At 41.8% G+C, this 16,302-nt stretch overlaps 1 protein-coding gene across 1 annotated transcript; it reads left to right on the top strand.

Annotated features, from left to right (window-relative positions):
• Positions 1–6,101: 6,101 nt before the first annotated feature.
• On the top strand, positions 6,102–12,759 carry EAE98_003792 (uncharacterized protein). Its single transcript, XM_038951412.1, has 2 exons — positions 6,102–12,150; positions 12,204–12,759. Exons 1-2 carry the CDS (start codon positions 6,591–6,593, stop codon positions 12,254–12,256), a joined length of 5,613 nt encoding a protein of 1,870 aa, XP_038811885.1. The 5' UTR covers positions 6,102–6,590; the 3' UTR covers positions 12,257–12,759.
• Positions 12,760–16,302: the final 3,543 nt, after the last annotated feature.

Genomic DNA, 16,302 nt, shown 5'->3' with positions numbered 1-16,302 from the left:
CTTTTCCCTATCTCATCTTTTGATATCTACGATGATCATTTTTGTCCTCTTAGTTAATCACATACTTTTCGTCGAATTTTACATATTTTGCTATCAACTATTATTAGGTAGTTGTCATCACTTGATCCTCAACGTCTAATATCGAATCTTCCACAACCCATATTCAACATCACCACCCTCCTTCCACTTCTCAAAACACGTCTGCTTGAATTCTCTGAATGATATGTTTTCTCGGCCAACAAACCATTTCATCCTTTTGCAACAATGCTATCGAACTGTGGTTATCGTGTTACAGCATACTCTTTGGTCTTCTTATAGAAATTTGCAGGCTGGGAAAGATAGAATAAGTGTTTAGTAGGTATTCAAAAAAGCATTCGAGGGATATATAAAAATCACTTCACTCACCATCTTCACACAGTATCAGAACAATAAACACCTCATCATTGCGCCCATAGAGAACTAAGAACGAAGCACAGAAAACTTCACACACCATACTATCATCATACATCCCATTACAAACTGCACATCCCCTACAATCTCCGCTTCCATCTTTGACGAAAAGAAACCTGGTGAAATCATCACTGTCGTCTAACTTGTCGTTGTTTGGAGAATCGCGATTCTTGCTGTCATTTTGTAGTTCGTCCAGTCTCGAATTTACAACTATAGTATGTATACCATGTAGATATCGCCGATCTGTAATTTAAATGGGTTTCCATGATAACTTCACATATCTATGACACAGAAAAACATCCACGAGCACCTTGTCATCGATGTCTTAGGGATTCTAACCAAATAACCATATTAAAAAAATCCAACTAACAAAGTACTTTTATATTTCAAAATCAATTAATCTTCACGTACTTATACATATATACAACTCCTTATATAAGCACATCCAATTTCCACGCATCTCGGTCACTGAACCTAACTAGAAAAACCATGATTCATCATTCTCCAGCACTAGAAGATATACAAATATCTAAACCACCGATAAGTTCCAAATCTGTACAAAGACAGAATACTCATTTTAAAAACGCAAAAGGATTTTATACAACTAGGTGAATGAGAACTTCAGGAAGTAAAGTTGTTAATGTGTGCGGAGGAGGGGAGTTTATGTAGAGATTTTCGATGTGTTTGTTGCTGTTGTTATTTTTGATGTATTGATTAATATATACCTAATATATATCTAATATATATCATCAAAATTTCGAATCCAATCCCTCAACAGCAAAAATTATATCTGTTCGCTCAGTATCTTGCGCTTCGCATACCTGATGACCAATATTATTTTCCATTCTCCATTCATATTCCCGCAATCCCCAGAATAAAGGTATACGAAGGATGAGGATGGAGATGAGAGAGCCTTAGATAGCATTTTTTTTGTCTTGTGATATTTGGAGGGAAGATTATCGAGAATTCAGAGGGTGGTTTTATAGTTATGATAAATGAGAGTGTATGGTAATCAAAATGATACGGATATTGATGATTTAGATGAACATGTATTCCTCTCTGTCCTAATAAGTATCGATACTGCACCATCCTCGCAATATATAATCTCCCCATCTTGCAAAAACTTCAACCCTATAAAAATAAATTATCAAATAGATATAACCTATCAGGGTAGTGAGTATTCAGCCACCAACACCCTCAAATGACTTGCGGGCATGTGTAGACTTTGGAAATATTACTACAACCACAGCCTCATTATATGTATTCTCATCGAGAATTACCCGTATTCGCATATATCGTCGATCAATCGATCAACCAACCCACAATTTCTCACTGTGAAATACAACTTTGAGATAAAAATGGCAATCAAAGTCATCCACCTAGGTAGAACAATAAAAAAGATATTGAAAACATGAAAATAAAACAAACCCAACTCACTCTTCACATCACTTTCCAAATTCGCCGAGACGACGGGATCGGAGAATCGAAGAAAAAAAAAACAGCCTAATCACACTTTGTCTCTTGCTTCACATCCCGCATGTCGAGAAATCGGATCGGAGATGAGATTTGATTCTTATTTATAGGTATGAGATGGATGGATTGCTAGTTCCACATCTGATATGTGAGCTGATTACCTAGCAACGGCTGGAGTAATTTTCTTCTTTGGGATGAGTTTTTGAGAGATGAGGGGATTTATTTACTAGGATATTCTGGGCTTCGGGCAGAGTATATAACGACGTACTTTGTCCTTTGATGGAAGAGAGATGTCATGTTGTATGGGAAGCTTGATACAGGATTACAGGAGTTGTGGGATTCATATATCACAATATCTGCGCATTGATTGTATGAATATCACAGCTTCAGTCAAGCGCTTGGTGTACGTTATGGATTTGAGGAGTAAATGCTCTCGCAACACTATCTCATTGTCATTCTCGAGATCTTTCTTCGTATTGTTATTTTTGTTGTGTACATTACCAACATCTCTTATATAAAATTGAAAACATTTGAGTAAAATGAATACCAAGAGATGGTTAAAGGAGATGATATCAATGTGCTATTTTCTAAGAAAGAGAGACATCCTATAACCCTTGATTCAAGGATTGGATTGTATTACTTTGCAATTGATACGTAATCTTCTTTCTACAAGAATATTGAATCTGGATATGTAGAGCTTCCCCTGCCCGATCCCCAAGTTTCAATGCTCGATATTTGGGATCAGGGTATAGTATAAAGTCCCAGAGAGACTATCGAAAAGGGGATAAACATAGATGAGAGAGCTTGAACTCGTTTCAGATGTGTTCTGTCACACTTGTGCGAATCGTGAAAGGTATCATTTGCATAGGACATTGGAGTCTCGAATCTTTTTGTGTGAATTTTGGGGACTTCGATGATGAAGAATATCAAGAGGTGTGTACTGAGAAAGATGACGGAATTTTTTTGTAGTGGTAGAAACGAACATCGTAATGAAATCGTTACACTTATTCGACGACGTGAAGAGGATATTGATAGGACTCAACAATAATGATGATGATAGTGTTTTTATAACAGCAAGCTAGAGGCTACTCTTAGCCTCGTAAGAAGTACAATGATGTCTATTTCTCGATGGCTACTATACCATCCATAAATAGAAGAGCAACTTGGAAGCTAGCAATCACAAGAGTGCTGAACGCCACATCTCCAATTATGATATTTGCTTGATTTGGGGTTGAGAAACTTTGAAATGGCCTCCAGCTTCCTGTGTATTTATAGCCACTGACCATGGTTCAGAAACCAGAAATTCAACGCGCTACACCTCCTCCGACAGTGACAATCCGAAGATATATCTGTTATAAAACAGCCCAGGGAATACACTTGAAACAGAGAAGCTATATCCAAAACCAAAAAAACATGATACAAACCTAGAAAACTGAGAGCGCATACCTTCGACATATCCAAATCCTCTTGTCCCATAATACCATCCATCACCAAGGTAATCTTCTTGCGCGAGCACTTACATATGAGTACCTACTTTCCATCACTACCATTCAGCCAGCCCACCAATCACACTTCCCCATCCCATCCAAAACTCCCCAGAATCCAGAATCCCACCATCGAATACCTATCTACGGAGTACTATGTATCCATCTCCAATCCCCTCAGTGCTCCTAAACTCTAACTCAATACTTAACTTATATACTCACTACTCACTACCACCTAACCACAAAAACCCCCAATCTCCAAATCCAGACACCTCACCCCAAAACAACACAAGAACGAAAGAACCAAAGCTCGAAAGCTCGAAAGCTCGATCGACTAAACCAAAGATAAAGGTTCAGATATCTGTATAAATGATGTAATGTAATGTAATCTTAATTTATGTATTTTCCGAGGAAATCACTCGTACTTTGTAGATGATGTTATTTATTTATCTTTAGTATCTTTAGTGGTTTATATGATATAAGATGAGATGAGATGTGATGGGATGAGATAAGATGGGATATAATGAGATATAAACTCCTTATAATAGGAATTACAGTAGTGCGGGGTAGGTAGATAGGTAGATAGAGATGTATAATAAATGATAAATACTGGTAAATGAATGGATGGAAAGAAGAGAGAAAAAAAGGGGTAAGGAAAGTGAAAATGGGAATAGCTTCATGGAATTTTAATTGGGTTTGTGATTCTGTGGTTGTGGTTATAGATTTATGGGGAGATGGATTATATAACTATTTAATGAGAAAAGGTATTTTGTACTGTATTGATGAAAATGAACGAACGAACTTCTTAACTATAATTATCTAGATACTACTCGAGTAGATAGGTATTGTGTATCCTGTCCTAGTTGCGAAATGTTTGATTTGTTTTGATATACCTACATATCTACCTACCTAATTTCAGATATCTCGAGTATTGCAGTATAACATCTATTAGTTTATACTCGTAAAGATATTACCATTAAATAAACATCAATCATAAACCCAAGAGTTACTTCTAATATTCCCAGCCATTTCATTCATCACACCTCACTCCTTAACAAACAAACCCCGTTGTCCCAGAAACCAATACTTTGTACCCTTACTAAATTACTAAATTCAGACTTTTCAGACTTACAGCTCGCTTCCTTGACATTCTGACAAGTGAAGTCCGAACACTTATCAGCCGCTATGATGAGATACCCAGACATCCAACGCTACCATCCTTGAAACGGTCAACGGTCCGTCATCCATGTCTTTGATTGACATATGAGTGTAACCAATTAGAATGGGGGGATTTTTTTGGGGGTTTATGGAGGTTGAGGTTGAGGTTTGTTTTAGGAGAAGAGGGATGGTGTCAATTGTGAAATGGAACTTGGTTTTGGATGGAGTACCAATATTCTGTACAATAAAATGATTACTAGGTAGGGAGCTAGCTATCGACTACGGAGTATGTAACATGTGCGTGCCTTGGAATAATGTCGATGGCTGTGAATCTGTCATGGGAAATTTTGGGGGTTGGGAATACCACCGTGCTAGCTACTTATTACTTGGTTTGGGGGTCGATAGTCTGTGTGAAGTATTTGATATGTTTATTGATTGTGCCCCTCATTTTCATGGGAGTTTGGGGTAACATTTTGAGGTGGGAAACTATGTTTTGGTACTTTCTCGGATTCTTGCATTGGATGTGCTGACTGGATTGGACTGTATGGACTGTATGGATTGGATGGATTGTATGGAGGTGGCGAGAGAGTCTTGTCACAACCCGATATATGATGCTTGTATGCCATTGGAAGGGTTGAGGTAATGGGGTGATTTTGGTTTAGTTTGAAGAGATTGAAGGGATTGAATTGAGGGTGATGGTTTGATGGGAATACTAGGTAGCTACCTAGGTAGTGAAGTAGCTAGGAGTATCTACTAGGTAGGTATACCTAGTAAACTGTCGACTAAGGAGAGACGGAAGTATAAAATGACGATCAAAGAAGCTTCATCCGCTTCAACACGAGCCAAATGATATGCCATATATATATATATATATATGCCTTTGGGCACCGTTTCTCACTGCTTTGGGTTGAGTGAATTTCTGAAGTTATTATGATATTGTGATTGTGATTGTGATTGTGATGATTTGATTGTATTGTGGCTAGGTATTCACGGGTATCCATACCTACCCAATTAATTGTATTTATTCATCGAATTACTAGATATATACCTAAGAAGAGAAAGGCGGTAACCTAGGAGGAATAAAAATCATCATGGACTCGTAAACTTGGCTATCTCTTGTAACTCTTGTAACTCTTGTAACCCTTCCCTTCCTGCCTCTCTATCCCTTACACCTTCCCTACCCATCACTTTCGACCTCGGAATCCCTTCTTCCTCACTCCTCGAATTCCAATAGGTACTCGGTCGCAATCGCAATCGCAATCAAAATATCTCAAACGCATCTACCCTTGGCCTTATATTTGAATCATCCCAGGATACCTACTACCTACCTACCTTGGCCTGATCTTCCCAAGATACCTACCACCTACCAATCTATCTGTCTTCAGCTTGTACCATACACAACTACCATCTATCCATCCCATCAATTCATGGTAAACATCCCGATAGAATTGATCAATCATCAAAAGTCCAGAGTGCGACGGTGACAGCTTCAACTTTCAATTGGTTAAGAGAAATCCTTCATACCCAAATTTAATCGCTGACAACTAATTTTTCATTGGATCAGAACGTATCAAACAATCCAAGCTGCATAAACAAAAATCGCCAACGCACAACTTCCCTTCCATCCAGCCTATTTCGAAAAGATCAACCCCCAAATATCTCCATAATAATAGAGCTTCAAATCAACTCTTAATTATCCTCCTCGGTGCCTCGATAATATCCCGCAGAGGGTTTATTGGTTTCTTGGGCGCTTCAATCTTCGCATTCTCTCTTTTTTCCCCCCTTCTTTTTACCTCTTAATTCGGGTCACAACTGCAAAAGGGAAAAGCCTCAGCTGCATCCTGGGGGGCTGAGGACCAAGCATTCGATCCCAGCATTCGAAAGGATAACTCGATTCATCTTTTTTCTCCAATTTTCTTACCGGCATTTCTTGTACATTACACAAACCACTCGATACCCCCCATTCCATACTTACCGCTGATGCATCCCTCCGTTCGTCTATTCGAATTGTGAGGAGTTATCATAATGGGTGTCGAATCGAGAAAATCCAGAGCTCCCCCTCTACCTGCGCCAACGGAAACAAGTACTGCGGATAGTGACGCCGAGAACGAAAACGAGACGACGGAACTTGGGTCAAGAGTAACGGAGAAGAGTGCATACACAATACCTGATGACGGTGCTCCAGTCACCATCGCTACCCGAAAGAAGAAGAAGCACGATAGTTTAAGTAGTTTATCAAACAACAAGTCTCAAACTTCATTGTTGATTGAGTATTTTGAAGGTGGGAAAGAAGATAGAAGTCGAAGGCCATCGGTTCGTGTCAAAGTTACACCATCATCGAAGCACCGAAGCAAGTCAGCTCACGACCACATTCAGATTACGGAATCCAGAAAAGGTTCTCGAAGGCCATCATATACCCAGCGCATCTCCTTATCGGACGTCAACAAGGAAAATCACAAATCTGCGCCAGAAGACGAAGCCAGCATGAGCTCCTTTAGATCGATGACTGAAGAATCCAACGTCACTTCTAGGAGTGGTGGGAGACCGATCGAAGTTGAGATAATGAGACATGGAAGTCCGCTGATACCCACAGAGTTAGGATCGAAGAGTGTTTTGTATAATGCTTCAGAAATATCATCAATGCCTGCCGATAGTTTCCTCGATGGACATACCAGATCTCCCGAGCGAAGACGGAGCCGAAGTTTGACAAGAGACGAACCTTTGGTTGCTGAAGCGGCTAGCGGCCTGGCTCCTAGTGCTGTATCGGAGAAATCAGGAACGCCATCGCGTCGAAGAAGCCGAAGTCTTAGTAGAGAGCGAATCGTGGCACAAAAAGCCATGTCAAAGGTTCGAGGTGATAGATCAGAACACCGAAGAAAACAACGAAGAAGTCGAAGTCGAAGTGTTAGTGGTGAGAAGCTTACAGAAGGGATCAAGTCGCCACGAAGAAGATCAAGTCGAAGCCAAGCCGAAGAATCTTTAATGTCCGGGGCCGATTCGGGTCTTCTAGATTCCCAAATCAGTCGCAATTCTGACAGACTTTCCGTTAGATCTGGAGCTTCTAAAAATTCTTCCATCAACAATCCCAAGTTACTGGAGACTGTTGAAGATGCCATCCGTCGTCTGATCTTACCCGAATTATCAGCATTGAAGAGAGAGTCAAGTAAGCGTACAGAGCGTCGAAGTTCCGTCGGAAGTGGTATATCCAGCATATCAGGGGGGCCAAAGGTGACACTTAATGATGGAGAGGTGATTTCGGGGAAGAGTCGAAGAGACCAGGTGAGGGATTCGGACTCACCACGAAGTTTCGACCGAGGCGAATCGGAAGAAACTGTTGTGCATAATGAAAAGGTGAAGAAGAAGAAGAGTCGAGGTCTCGAAACCGCTGCGTTAGGCGCCGGGGTTGGTGCCTTGACAGCAGCTGCTTTACAGAAACATCAATCACAAGAATCGGTGATAGATGAAAAGAAAGAACGACGACGCAGGAGAAAAAATCACAGTCGTGGCAACAGCTTAGGGGGTGAGCTTTCACCTACAGAAGAGAGAGATAGTCTTAGTCTGGCGCCTCCTATGCCACTAATGAGCGCGATCAATGCCTCCGATATCACCAGAACCTCGATCTTATCAGCCGAGTCTGAAAGACCTCACTCCGCTAGCTCACAGCGTGTGACACCTGTTCAAGAGGTCACTGCCCGAAAAGACGTCACTTCGCCAGCTTCTCGAACACCAAATCGAACACCGGTCAATCTGCAGCACGGCTTGGGTACTCAGCATTCCAACTTTTCTCGTGGAAATCTCAGTCTTCACAGTCAAAACAGCGAACAGCAGTTACGTGGACAGGAATATGAATTGGATGAAAATGGAAGAAAAGTACCCATGCGGGAATTCTACGATCCCGATCTCGACGATTCAATGGTTTCAGAGGAACACAACGGAGGTCATTCCAATACAGTTAAAGCTGGTCTTGCTGGTGCTGCCGCTGGTGCTGGTTTGGCAGCAATTCATCATCACAATGAACAAGATACCCCCGACGATGAAGATTCAGAACTGCTTGAGGCCGAGCCACAACATCCTTATTACCAAAACACCCAGGAAGTACCTCCTCCACTCAGATACGTTCCTTATGGCCATGAAAGACGTGGTCTGAGTCCAATCCAGAGTGTCTCAGGCTATACCGAAAACGAAGACGGGCCACTTCAAGATCATCGAGACTCTAGATTGACTCAGAGCACCGCGTCATACTCCTCATTGGCAAAGACTGCTCAGCACAACCAGTCCATGAAGTCACTTGAGTCCTCTGATAATATTCACAATCGTCATGACTTTTCGGAAGTTCGAACCGGTGGACTGTCCGATTCAGAGCTTACTCAAGATGGGGATGTTCAATACTGGGAAGAACAGCATCAGGAGAATGACCGAAATCGCGATTTTGACTCGGAATTGAGCCTTGAAAACAAGCGATTGACCAACTTTACCGACGATAGCTTTGATACTCGCGATGTCTCAACTGGTCAGAATATTCAAGGGGTTGGTGGGAAACCAAATTTCGTCAATACACCTATCGGAGTCGAATCGCATGTGGCTTCATTGGTTAATGCTTCTGAAGTCACCACCGCTACTAACTCATACCCCGGAAGCAGTAGCCAAGTTAATCGCAAGGCTTCATACGATTCCTTCGACGATGATTCTGAAAGAAACTTTACAAGCCGTGGCGACAGCCCCGCCAAATCACAGAGCCCTACGAAGTATGATAAGGAGTATGACATCGATGAGAATGGAAGAAAGGTTGAGATGTCCAAGTCAAATACCAAGGAGAAGCTTGGAGCTGGCGCGCTGGGAGCTGCAGCTGCAGCACTATTGGCCAAGGCCCGTGAAAGAATGAGCAACAATAATGATGCAGACAATCTCAAGTATGAGGAACGCAAAGAAGACACTGGAGCGCCATTACAGAAGTCTTTCAAGGATCGTACATCAGATGGCCAGAAACTTTCTTCTCCTCGCCACAGTATTGACAACCTTAGCGAGATCAGCCAAATGACTGATCAACCTAAGATGTCTGCAAGTGGTCTTCCAGATATGCATGACCCAATGCCTGAGATTGGTTATGGCGATGATGCATCAGAAGTTACAACAAACCCATCCATCATTCAAGGGCCAATTGGCGGTACACAACAAGGAAGTCGTGATCACTGGCCAAATCAAGTCACTCCACCACAAGCTAAGCGAACACAGAGCTCTGACTCTGCATCTGCTCTTCATGAAGCAGAAGCTGCATTGATTGATGCCGCTACTGGCGCAGGAGTTTCTGCTGCTTTGGCTGGCCACAGCAGAGAGGTCAGTGGTGAGCATGAGGATGAGTGGGGAAGAACTTCTGGAGAAAGAAAGCGTGATACCCTCATTACAAATCCATATGAAGATACAAGTCCAATTGCTGCTCTTGGTAATGGTACCGGCCTTGATCGAGAACTTTTGAATCAAGCGGGTTTCCAAAATGCTAATCGAGCATACAATGAGAAGCTCTATGCTGGTAGTCCAAACGGCTTACACAAGGATGAGGGATACATCTCGTCAGCTCCCAATGCTCGTTCTGCGGGCGGTCAGACTCCAGAACAACATGTCAATAAAGGAAAGGGAGTGGACTTCATGGATCATGAACTCGGAAATGCAACAGATGCATTGAACGGTGACCAATTCCATCCTGGTCACTCTCGACATCTCAGTGGTATGTCTCAAGGAATGGGATCTCCATTATATGATAGTTCAACTGGTAACGGTATTGATCGCATCCAATCCAAGGATATCGTTGCTTTGATGGATCATCTCACTGTTCGTGATGCTCAACGTAGCGCGCGCGATACAGAAATTCTCGTCACTCTTGTTCGAGCTGCTGCTGAGATGAGAAATTCTTTCGAGGATATGAAGAGATTGCTTGCCGATACTGAAGATGTCATTATCACGGAAGTACAAGGTAACACCGAAAAGTCGGTTCAAAAAGTCATCAATGGGCCACGACCTCTACCACAAAGTGCACCTCGCTCAATCAGATCCGCCGAGCTGTATGAAGATCTCCCTACGAAGCGAAGAAATGTTTTCCGCCGAGCTTTGAAAGGTCTAAGCAAGAGAAGTACAAATGATCTTGGGAAGATTGAAGATATGCTTGTTCAATTACTTGGGGATGTTGAAGGTCTCAAGGTTGCTCAAGGTCTTCAGAATGGTGCTTTGGATTATGATGATTTCCCCGAAGGACGCTCTGAACAAGATCGTGGCTATGTACCTGAGGGCAATGCCGGTACTTCCACTGCAAGCCATGGAAGTCAATCTGGACCCCTTTCCATTCAACCCTCCCAATCTCGCAACACAAACCGAGGGTTTGATGGACGTAAATTTTCGGATCATCGAATTAGTACAGTACCTGAAGATGATGAGGAGGATGAAGATGAGGATGAGCTCAGTCCACACGAGCAGGAAATTCTCAACAATCAATTCGAGAATGATGCAGATGTTCTCACCCCTACTCGTGAGACTTTCCGTGAACGTGGAGAGTCTCTACCATTGGACACCCCCCCTCAACAATACAAGGCATCTGGCTCTTTGAGCAACGACAATACTCCTCGGACTGAGACGGATAAGAACAAGAAACACAAGTCAAGCAGTTCTTCTGGTTGGATTCCTAAAGTATCTCGATGGTCTGAGACTACCGCATCAACTGTGTTTAAGGGTTTCCGAAATAGTGGTCGTAAGAGTGGTAGCAAGGAGCCTGAACATTACAATTCACCTCCATCAAGATCGGACTCCGGACTTGGCACATATCAAACTGAACAAGAACAAACTGATCAAGATCGAGAGCGAGATTATGATCACGATAAGTTCATTGAGCCTACACGTGTTGAATCACCTGCCACCCCCAGATCTGTTAGATCACTCGCTAGATCTGATGATAAATTACACTCTGGCTTTTCTTCAGAACAACTTCATCAACAATTTTTGAATGAGGAGATTCCTCTCAGTCTTCTCCCTGGTGTCTTACCAGGTGTCGAAGATCCAAAATATAAAGCTCATCGAAATTCTTTGAACCTTCAACATCCACAACCTCGTCAAGGTCCAACCCACCGTTACCAAACTCATCTCGAATCACAAGCTCAAAACTTTGATCAACCTCCACCAATGTCCCCTTCGTCCATCAATTGGGGCTCATCAACTAGCATCAATCGTTTACCACCTAATGCAAACCATCGTTATAGTCAAGCAACAACTAACACCGAAGGAAGACTCTCACCCATTTCCGATGGTGGATATTCAGATCGTTCTGCTTCAGGTCAAGCTCCTGCCAGACCTCCCAAGGAACCAATTGTGCCTGAGAAACCACTCAACATTCGCAACAAATCTGCAAAGCCAAGTCCTTTGAGTAATGAACATTTGCAAGACGATAATGGGGATGCCAATCCTCAATCTGCTTCTAGAAGATTGAGCGGTGCTTTGGGTGTTCCAACGAGAAAACCTACTGGTCCAAGAAGTATGAGTGTGACTAGTAAGAGTGGGGAATTGAGTAGGGATGAGACAGTTATTAGAAGAAATGTTAAGAGAAGTAAGTGAATCAATCCGATTTTATCTGTGTTATATATTCTAATAAATTCATAGATACATTTGGTAGTATTGCCAGCAATCATAGTGGCGAATCAGAAACTTTTTAAGTAAATCAAAGGATTGGGCGTGTGTTGCGAGCGATGTGTTAGCGAATTACTTAGAATACCCCCCGTTACAATAACAGGAACAAAACAAAATAACAACAATACGAAATAATAATACTTTTGCGAATATTTGGATTTGGTTGAATGGACTGGATGAGGGCTCGGGATGGAGGAATGGATTTCTTACGGGGTGGGGTGATGAGAGGACGAGGAATATGGATGGAGGTCATGATGATGGTGATGGGAGAAGGGATGCTCTGATGATTTGTTGGGCTTGTGAATTTCGCCCTCAATGGATATGATATGAATTGGGATTTCATGCTATGAAAGGGAGAGATATGATGACATTATGATGAAAATGGATGGATACCTCTCGGTTTTTTGGTTTCTTACTCTTTACTTTTTCCAGAAATAGTGTATGTGTGTGGTGCCTATGCTTCTTGTGTTTAGCTTTTGGGAGAGGAGATTTAATATGGAGGGATGGAAGTTTGAGTGGGAGTGGGAGGGTTGATTGGGAGAGTGGAAGGGGGGGAGAGAGATCTCAGTAGGATAGATGGGAGAATGGAGGTGAGGAATTCGATTGAGTGGATATGAATGAATGGGGGGCGGATCGGTGTGGATGAGTTGAGTTGAGCTGCGCTCAATTGCATACATACATACATATTTATAGATGTGAAATGATATGAATTGAAAAGGGTGATTCTCATCGGTGTTGTTATTGCTTTTGTTTGTTATGTGTTTTTGTGAAAGTGAGATTGTGAGTGAGTGGGTGAGAGTGAGGGTTCAGGATGCGCATGAGATTAAGAGTGAGGTTGAGAGCGAGATTGAGATGAAGTATTCTTTTTACATTCGAAAAGTAGAAAGCTCTACGATATTTTGATTTTGATTTTTAGGATAATTGATTCTTATATCACATTTAGTGGGATGTTTATTGTTTATTTAGACTCTAGGTATTCAACTAGTCTAGATATTTGTTATAGATATATAATATGTATGTGTGTATGTGTGTGTGTGTGTATAAATCTGTGTTTTGGGCGTAGGGGATTTATTATATTATATTATATTATATTATTTCCGCTGGGGTTTAGGTTTAGGTTTGGTGTTGGAGAAGGGTGTTGGAGTTTGGAGTTTGGAGTTTGGAGTTTAGAGATAAGGGGAGATGAGGGGAGATGAGGGGAGATGAGGGGAGATGAGGGGAGATGAGGGGAGATGAGGGGAGATGAGGGGAGATGAGGGGAGATGAGAGGAGATGGAATGGAATGGAATGTTGATGACTGGGAAGTTATAAGTATCTAGGTAGGAGGTAGGATGTGCTGGTTTGGGTGAGGAAGGGTGGGAATGGAAGGGTGGGAATGGAGAGGTGGGAATGGAGAGGTGGGAATGGAGATGGGGAGCGAGATGGGATGGTTGAGATGGGTAGATGAGATGGGTAGATGAGATGGGTAGATGAGATGGGTAGATGGGATGGGTAGATGAGATGGGTAGATGGGATGGGAAGAGTATGAAGAGATTAGATTAGATTAATGGGTTGAAGATGAAGATGAAGGTGAAGATGATGGCGATGCGATGAGATGAGGTGGAGATGATGAGGCAGAGATATAGTAGAGGGCGAGTGGGTGAGATGAGTAGGTATATAAAGGAGAATGAAATTGAAGATGCGAGAATGGTATTGGAACTAGAACTAAAGCTGAAGCTGGAGCTAGATGAGGATGAGGATAAGAATGAGAATGTAGAGCTAGATATAAAGATTTGGAAAACGAGAACGTGGCGATCTGGAGATGCGGTAGGGGGGGAGTTATTGAAAGAGTGGATGTAACCTTAGGTTAGGGAAAGTAATGCTAATATTGTAATCTTATGATATATCAGTAGAATGCTGAGAATGATATACAACCTTTTCGATTATTCCTCTTCTCCTCTACTTTCTGCCTATTGATATCTTTTCTTCTCTGTTTTCTCTCTCTTGCCTCTTTTTTGCTGGGTAGATCGAGTTGATATGTTATTTTTAAATTCAAGTTTTTTTTCCTCTTCTCCTCTTCTCTCATTTTCAAATTCTTACTATTTCTGCCATTTCTACCATCCACACCACCTCTCCGTTCCACCTCTCCAATCCCCCTCCCCAGTTCATCATCTCCCCAACCACTTCACCATCGAATTCAAAACCCCAAAACTCCATATGCCACTCCACTTTCATTTTCATTCTCATTCTCATATTCGATTTCCTAGAGCTTTTTTCCATGTCATCTCCATCTCTATTACATTCCATCTGCATCTCAATTCCAACTCCCGCTTCTCATTCCCTTCCCATCCATATCGCTAAATTCATAACAGTATTCATACCATCCATCAAATTCATCACTAAAAACTCTACATCGAATGAGAAAATCAATAACTTTATTATCTCCTCATATCTTATATTCAAGATCTCAATCATATCAAAAGCAATCATTTCATCTCTCTTTCTTTTCAACTCCAATTCGCCAAACCGGAACAAATATCATTTTTTAATTTTTTTCAAAACAACGATTCGATTATTTATAAAGCATGACGCGCTGCAAACAAGTAAGATCTTAAATGAAGTCAATAAAGCTTAGTTTTTTAGGAGTTTCCGGGATACCTTAGCTTCTGATTTATGAAGTGTTACTGGGAGGTGGGGTAGGTACAATGTAATGTAACGGGGTGTTGGGATATTTCGCTATCTCATTATGCTATCTTATATGTTCTCCTATAACATGCGGGAGATATACAATGGAGTTTTCATGAATGGAAATCTGGAGTCAACATGTGATAATTCTGCATGCTCTGGTTGCGGAGATGGAGAACTAGAAATTTGAAGAATGACATATACAATTGGGGAGACAGACTACTGTAAAATCCACTTCATATCTCCCCGGATCAAATACTTCTGTACCGGTCCAAGATTCACGCAACTCTGGTGGGAGAAGAAGGTACTGTTATTAATTCCCCTCATCCAATTTAATATATACTGCAAGACAGAAGGCAGGTTGATATTAGAGACATAAGATCGATCTGTTATGAATATTATCATGAAAGACAAAGGCCACAACAGCATGGGCACTAAAAGGTACAGGCATATCTAACAAATCTCAATAAAATACATTGTAATTGCCCCTTGAGCTTAGTGAAGGGAGAAAGAATTGAGAATTTGTAAACTAATTTCTGTGAACACGGGATGAATGGAATTATTGTATGCGTAATTATAAGACTCACTTGAGCATCTGAGTTAAGAAGAGAAGGCAGGAAGATGAAGGGGGAATTTCTTCAAGGTGGATCAGGGATTGCGAGTTGGGAGGTTGGCTCGAAGACCGGTAGTTTTGCAGCGATGAGAGATCGTGCTTGAGCTGGAAAACTGCATGGAGTGTAGCAGTGGCAATCGAGGGAAATGAAGGAGTTCCAGGACTATCGACGTGGAGAGGAGAACGGAGGCAAATTGACCGCGGAGGAAATGATTGGAGGGCCTTCAGGACCTGAGAGTTTGATTGAACACCTAGACTGTGGTAATGAGAGGAGCTTATTAGCTATTGTAATTTAGAAGATAATTTATTTGCCTTTGTGAAGTAGGACTACGTAAACGAGGTTTACAGGTCCAAAGATTCAAGGGTATCAGGTCTCGACCCTGCGTTCCAAAATTCTGATAACTTCGCCTACAAAACTCAACGATGTTTGGTGGAATCTGATGAACAGCTGGCACATGCTGATGTGTATGTGTGACAGTGACGCATCTGAGTATCCAGTTCGTTCACTTCAGCCAACTCATTTGTACCACCGGGTATCCTTCAATGTACTCCGTACCTTGTCAATTTTGTATCCTAGAATTTAATCTTTGTGCTTCCAAAACCTCTACCTACGATTCCTCTTGAGCTCATACCAGTACGTGGCTTACTGAATACTCCGTAAAAATGTATAGTCTGGTATCGTCGTTGTATTGGACAAGTACCTAGGTGTTTCCCTCAACAAATTCACCCACGGACTTACCCTCAACCCGCAAGAAATCTCCGAGCGAGACAATGGTGGTAAATGTGACGTTGAAT

This window comes from Botrytis deweyae (genome assembly GCF_014898535.1).
Source record: "Botrytis deweyae strain B1 chromosome Unknown BDEW_007, whole genome shotgun sequence".
NCBI classification, from domain to species: domain Eukaryota; kingdom Fungi; phylum Ascomycota; class Leotiomycetes; order Helotiales; family Sclerotiniaceae; genus Botrytis; species Botrytis deweyae.
Note: the sequence above shows the minus strand (reverse complement) of the source record. Positions and strands in the feature narration are given on the sequence as shown.

Bases quoted from the DNA above. Each gene is read 5' to 3' on its own strand.
- EAE98_003792 (XM_038951412.1), top strand. From the start codon at position 6,591: ATGGGTGTCGAATCGAGAAAATCCAGAGCTCCCCCTCTACCTGCGCCA. The intron at 12,151-12,203 runs GTAAGTGAATCA...ATAAATTCATAG, and splicing joins TAGAAGAAATGTTAAGAGAA to ATACATTTGGTAGTATTGCC.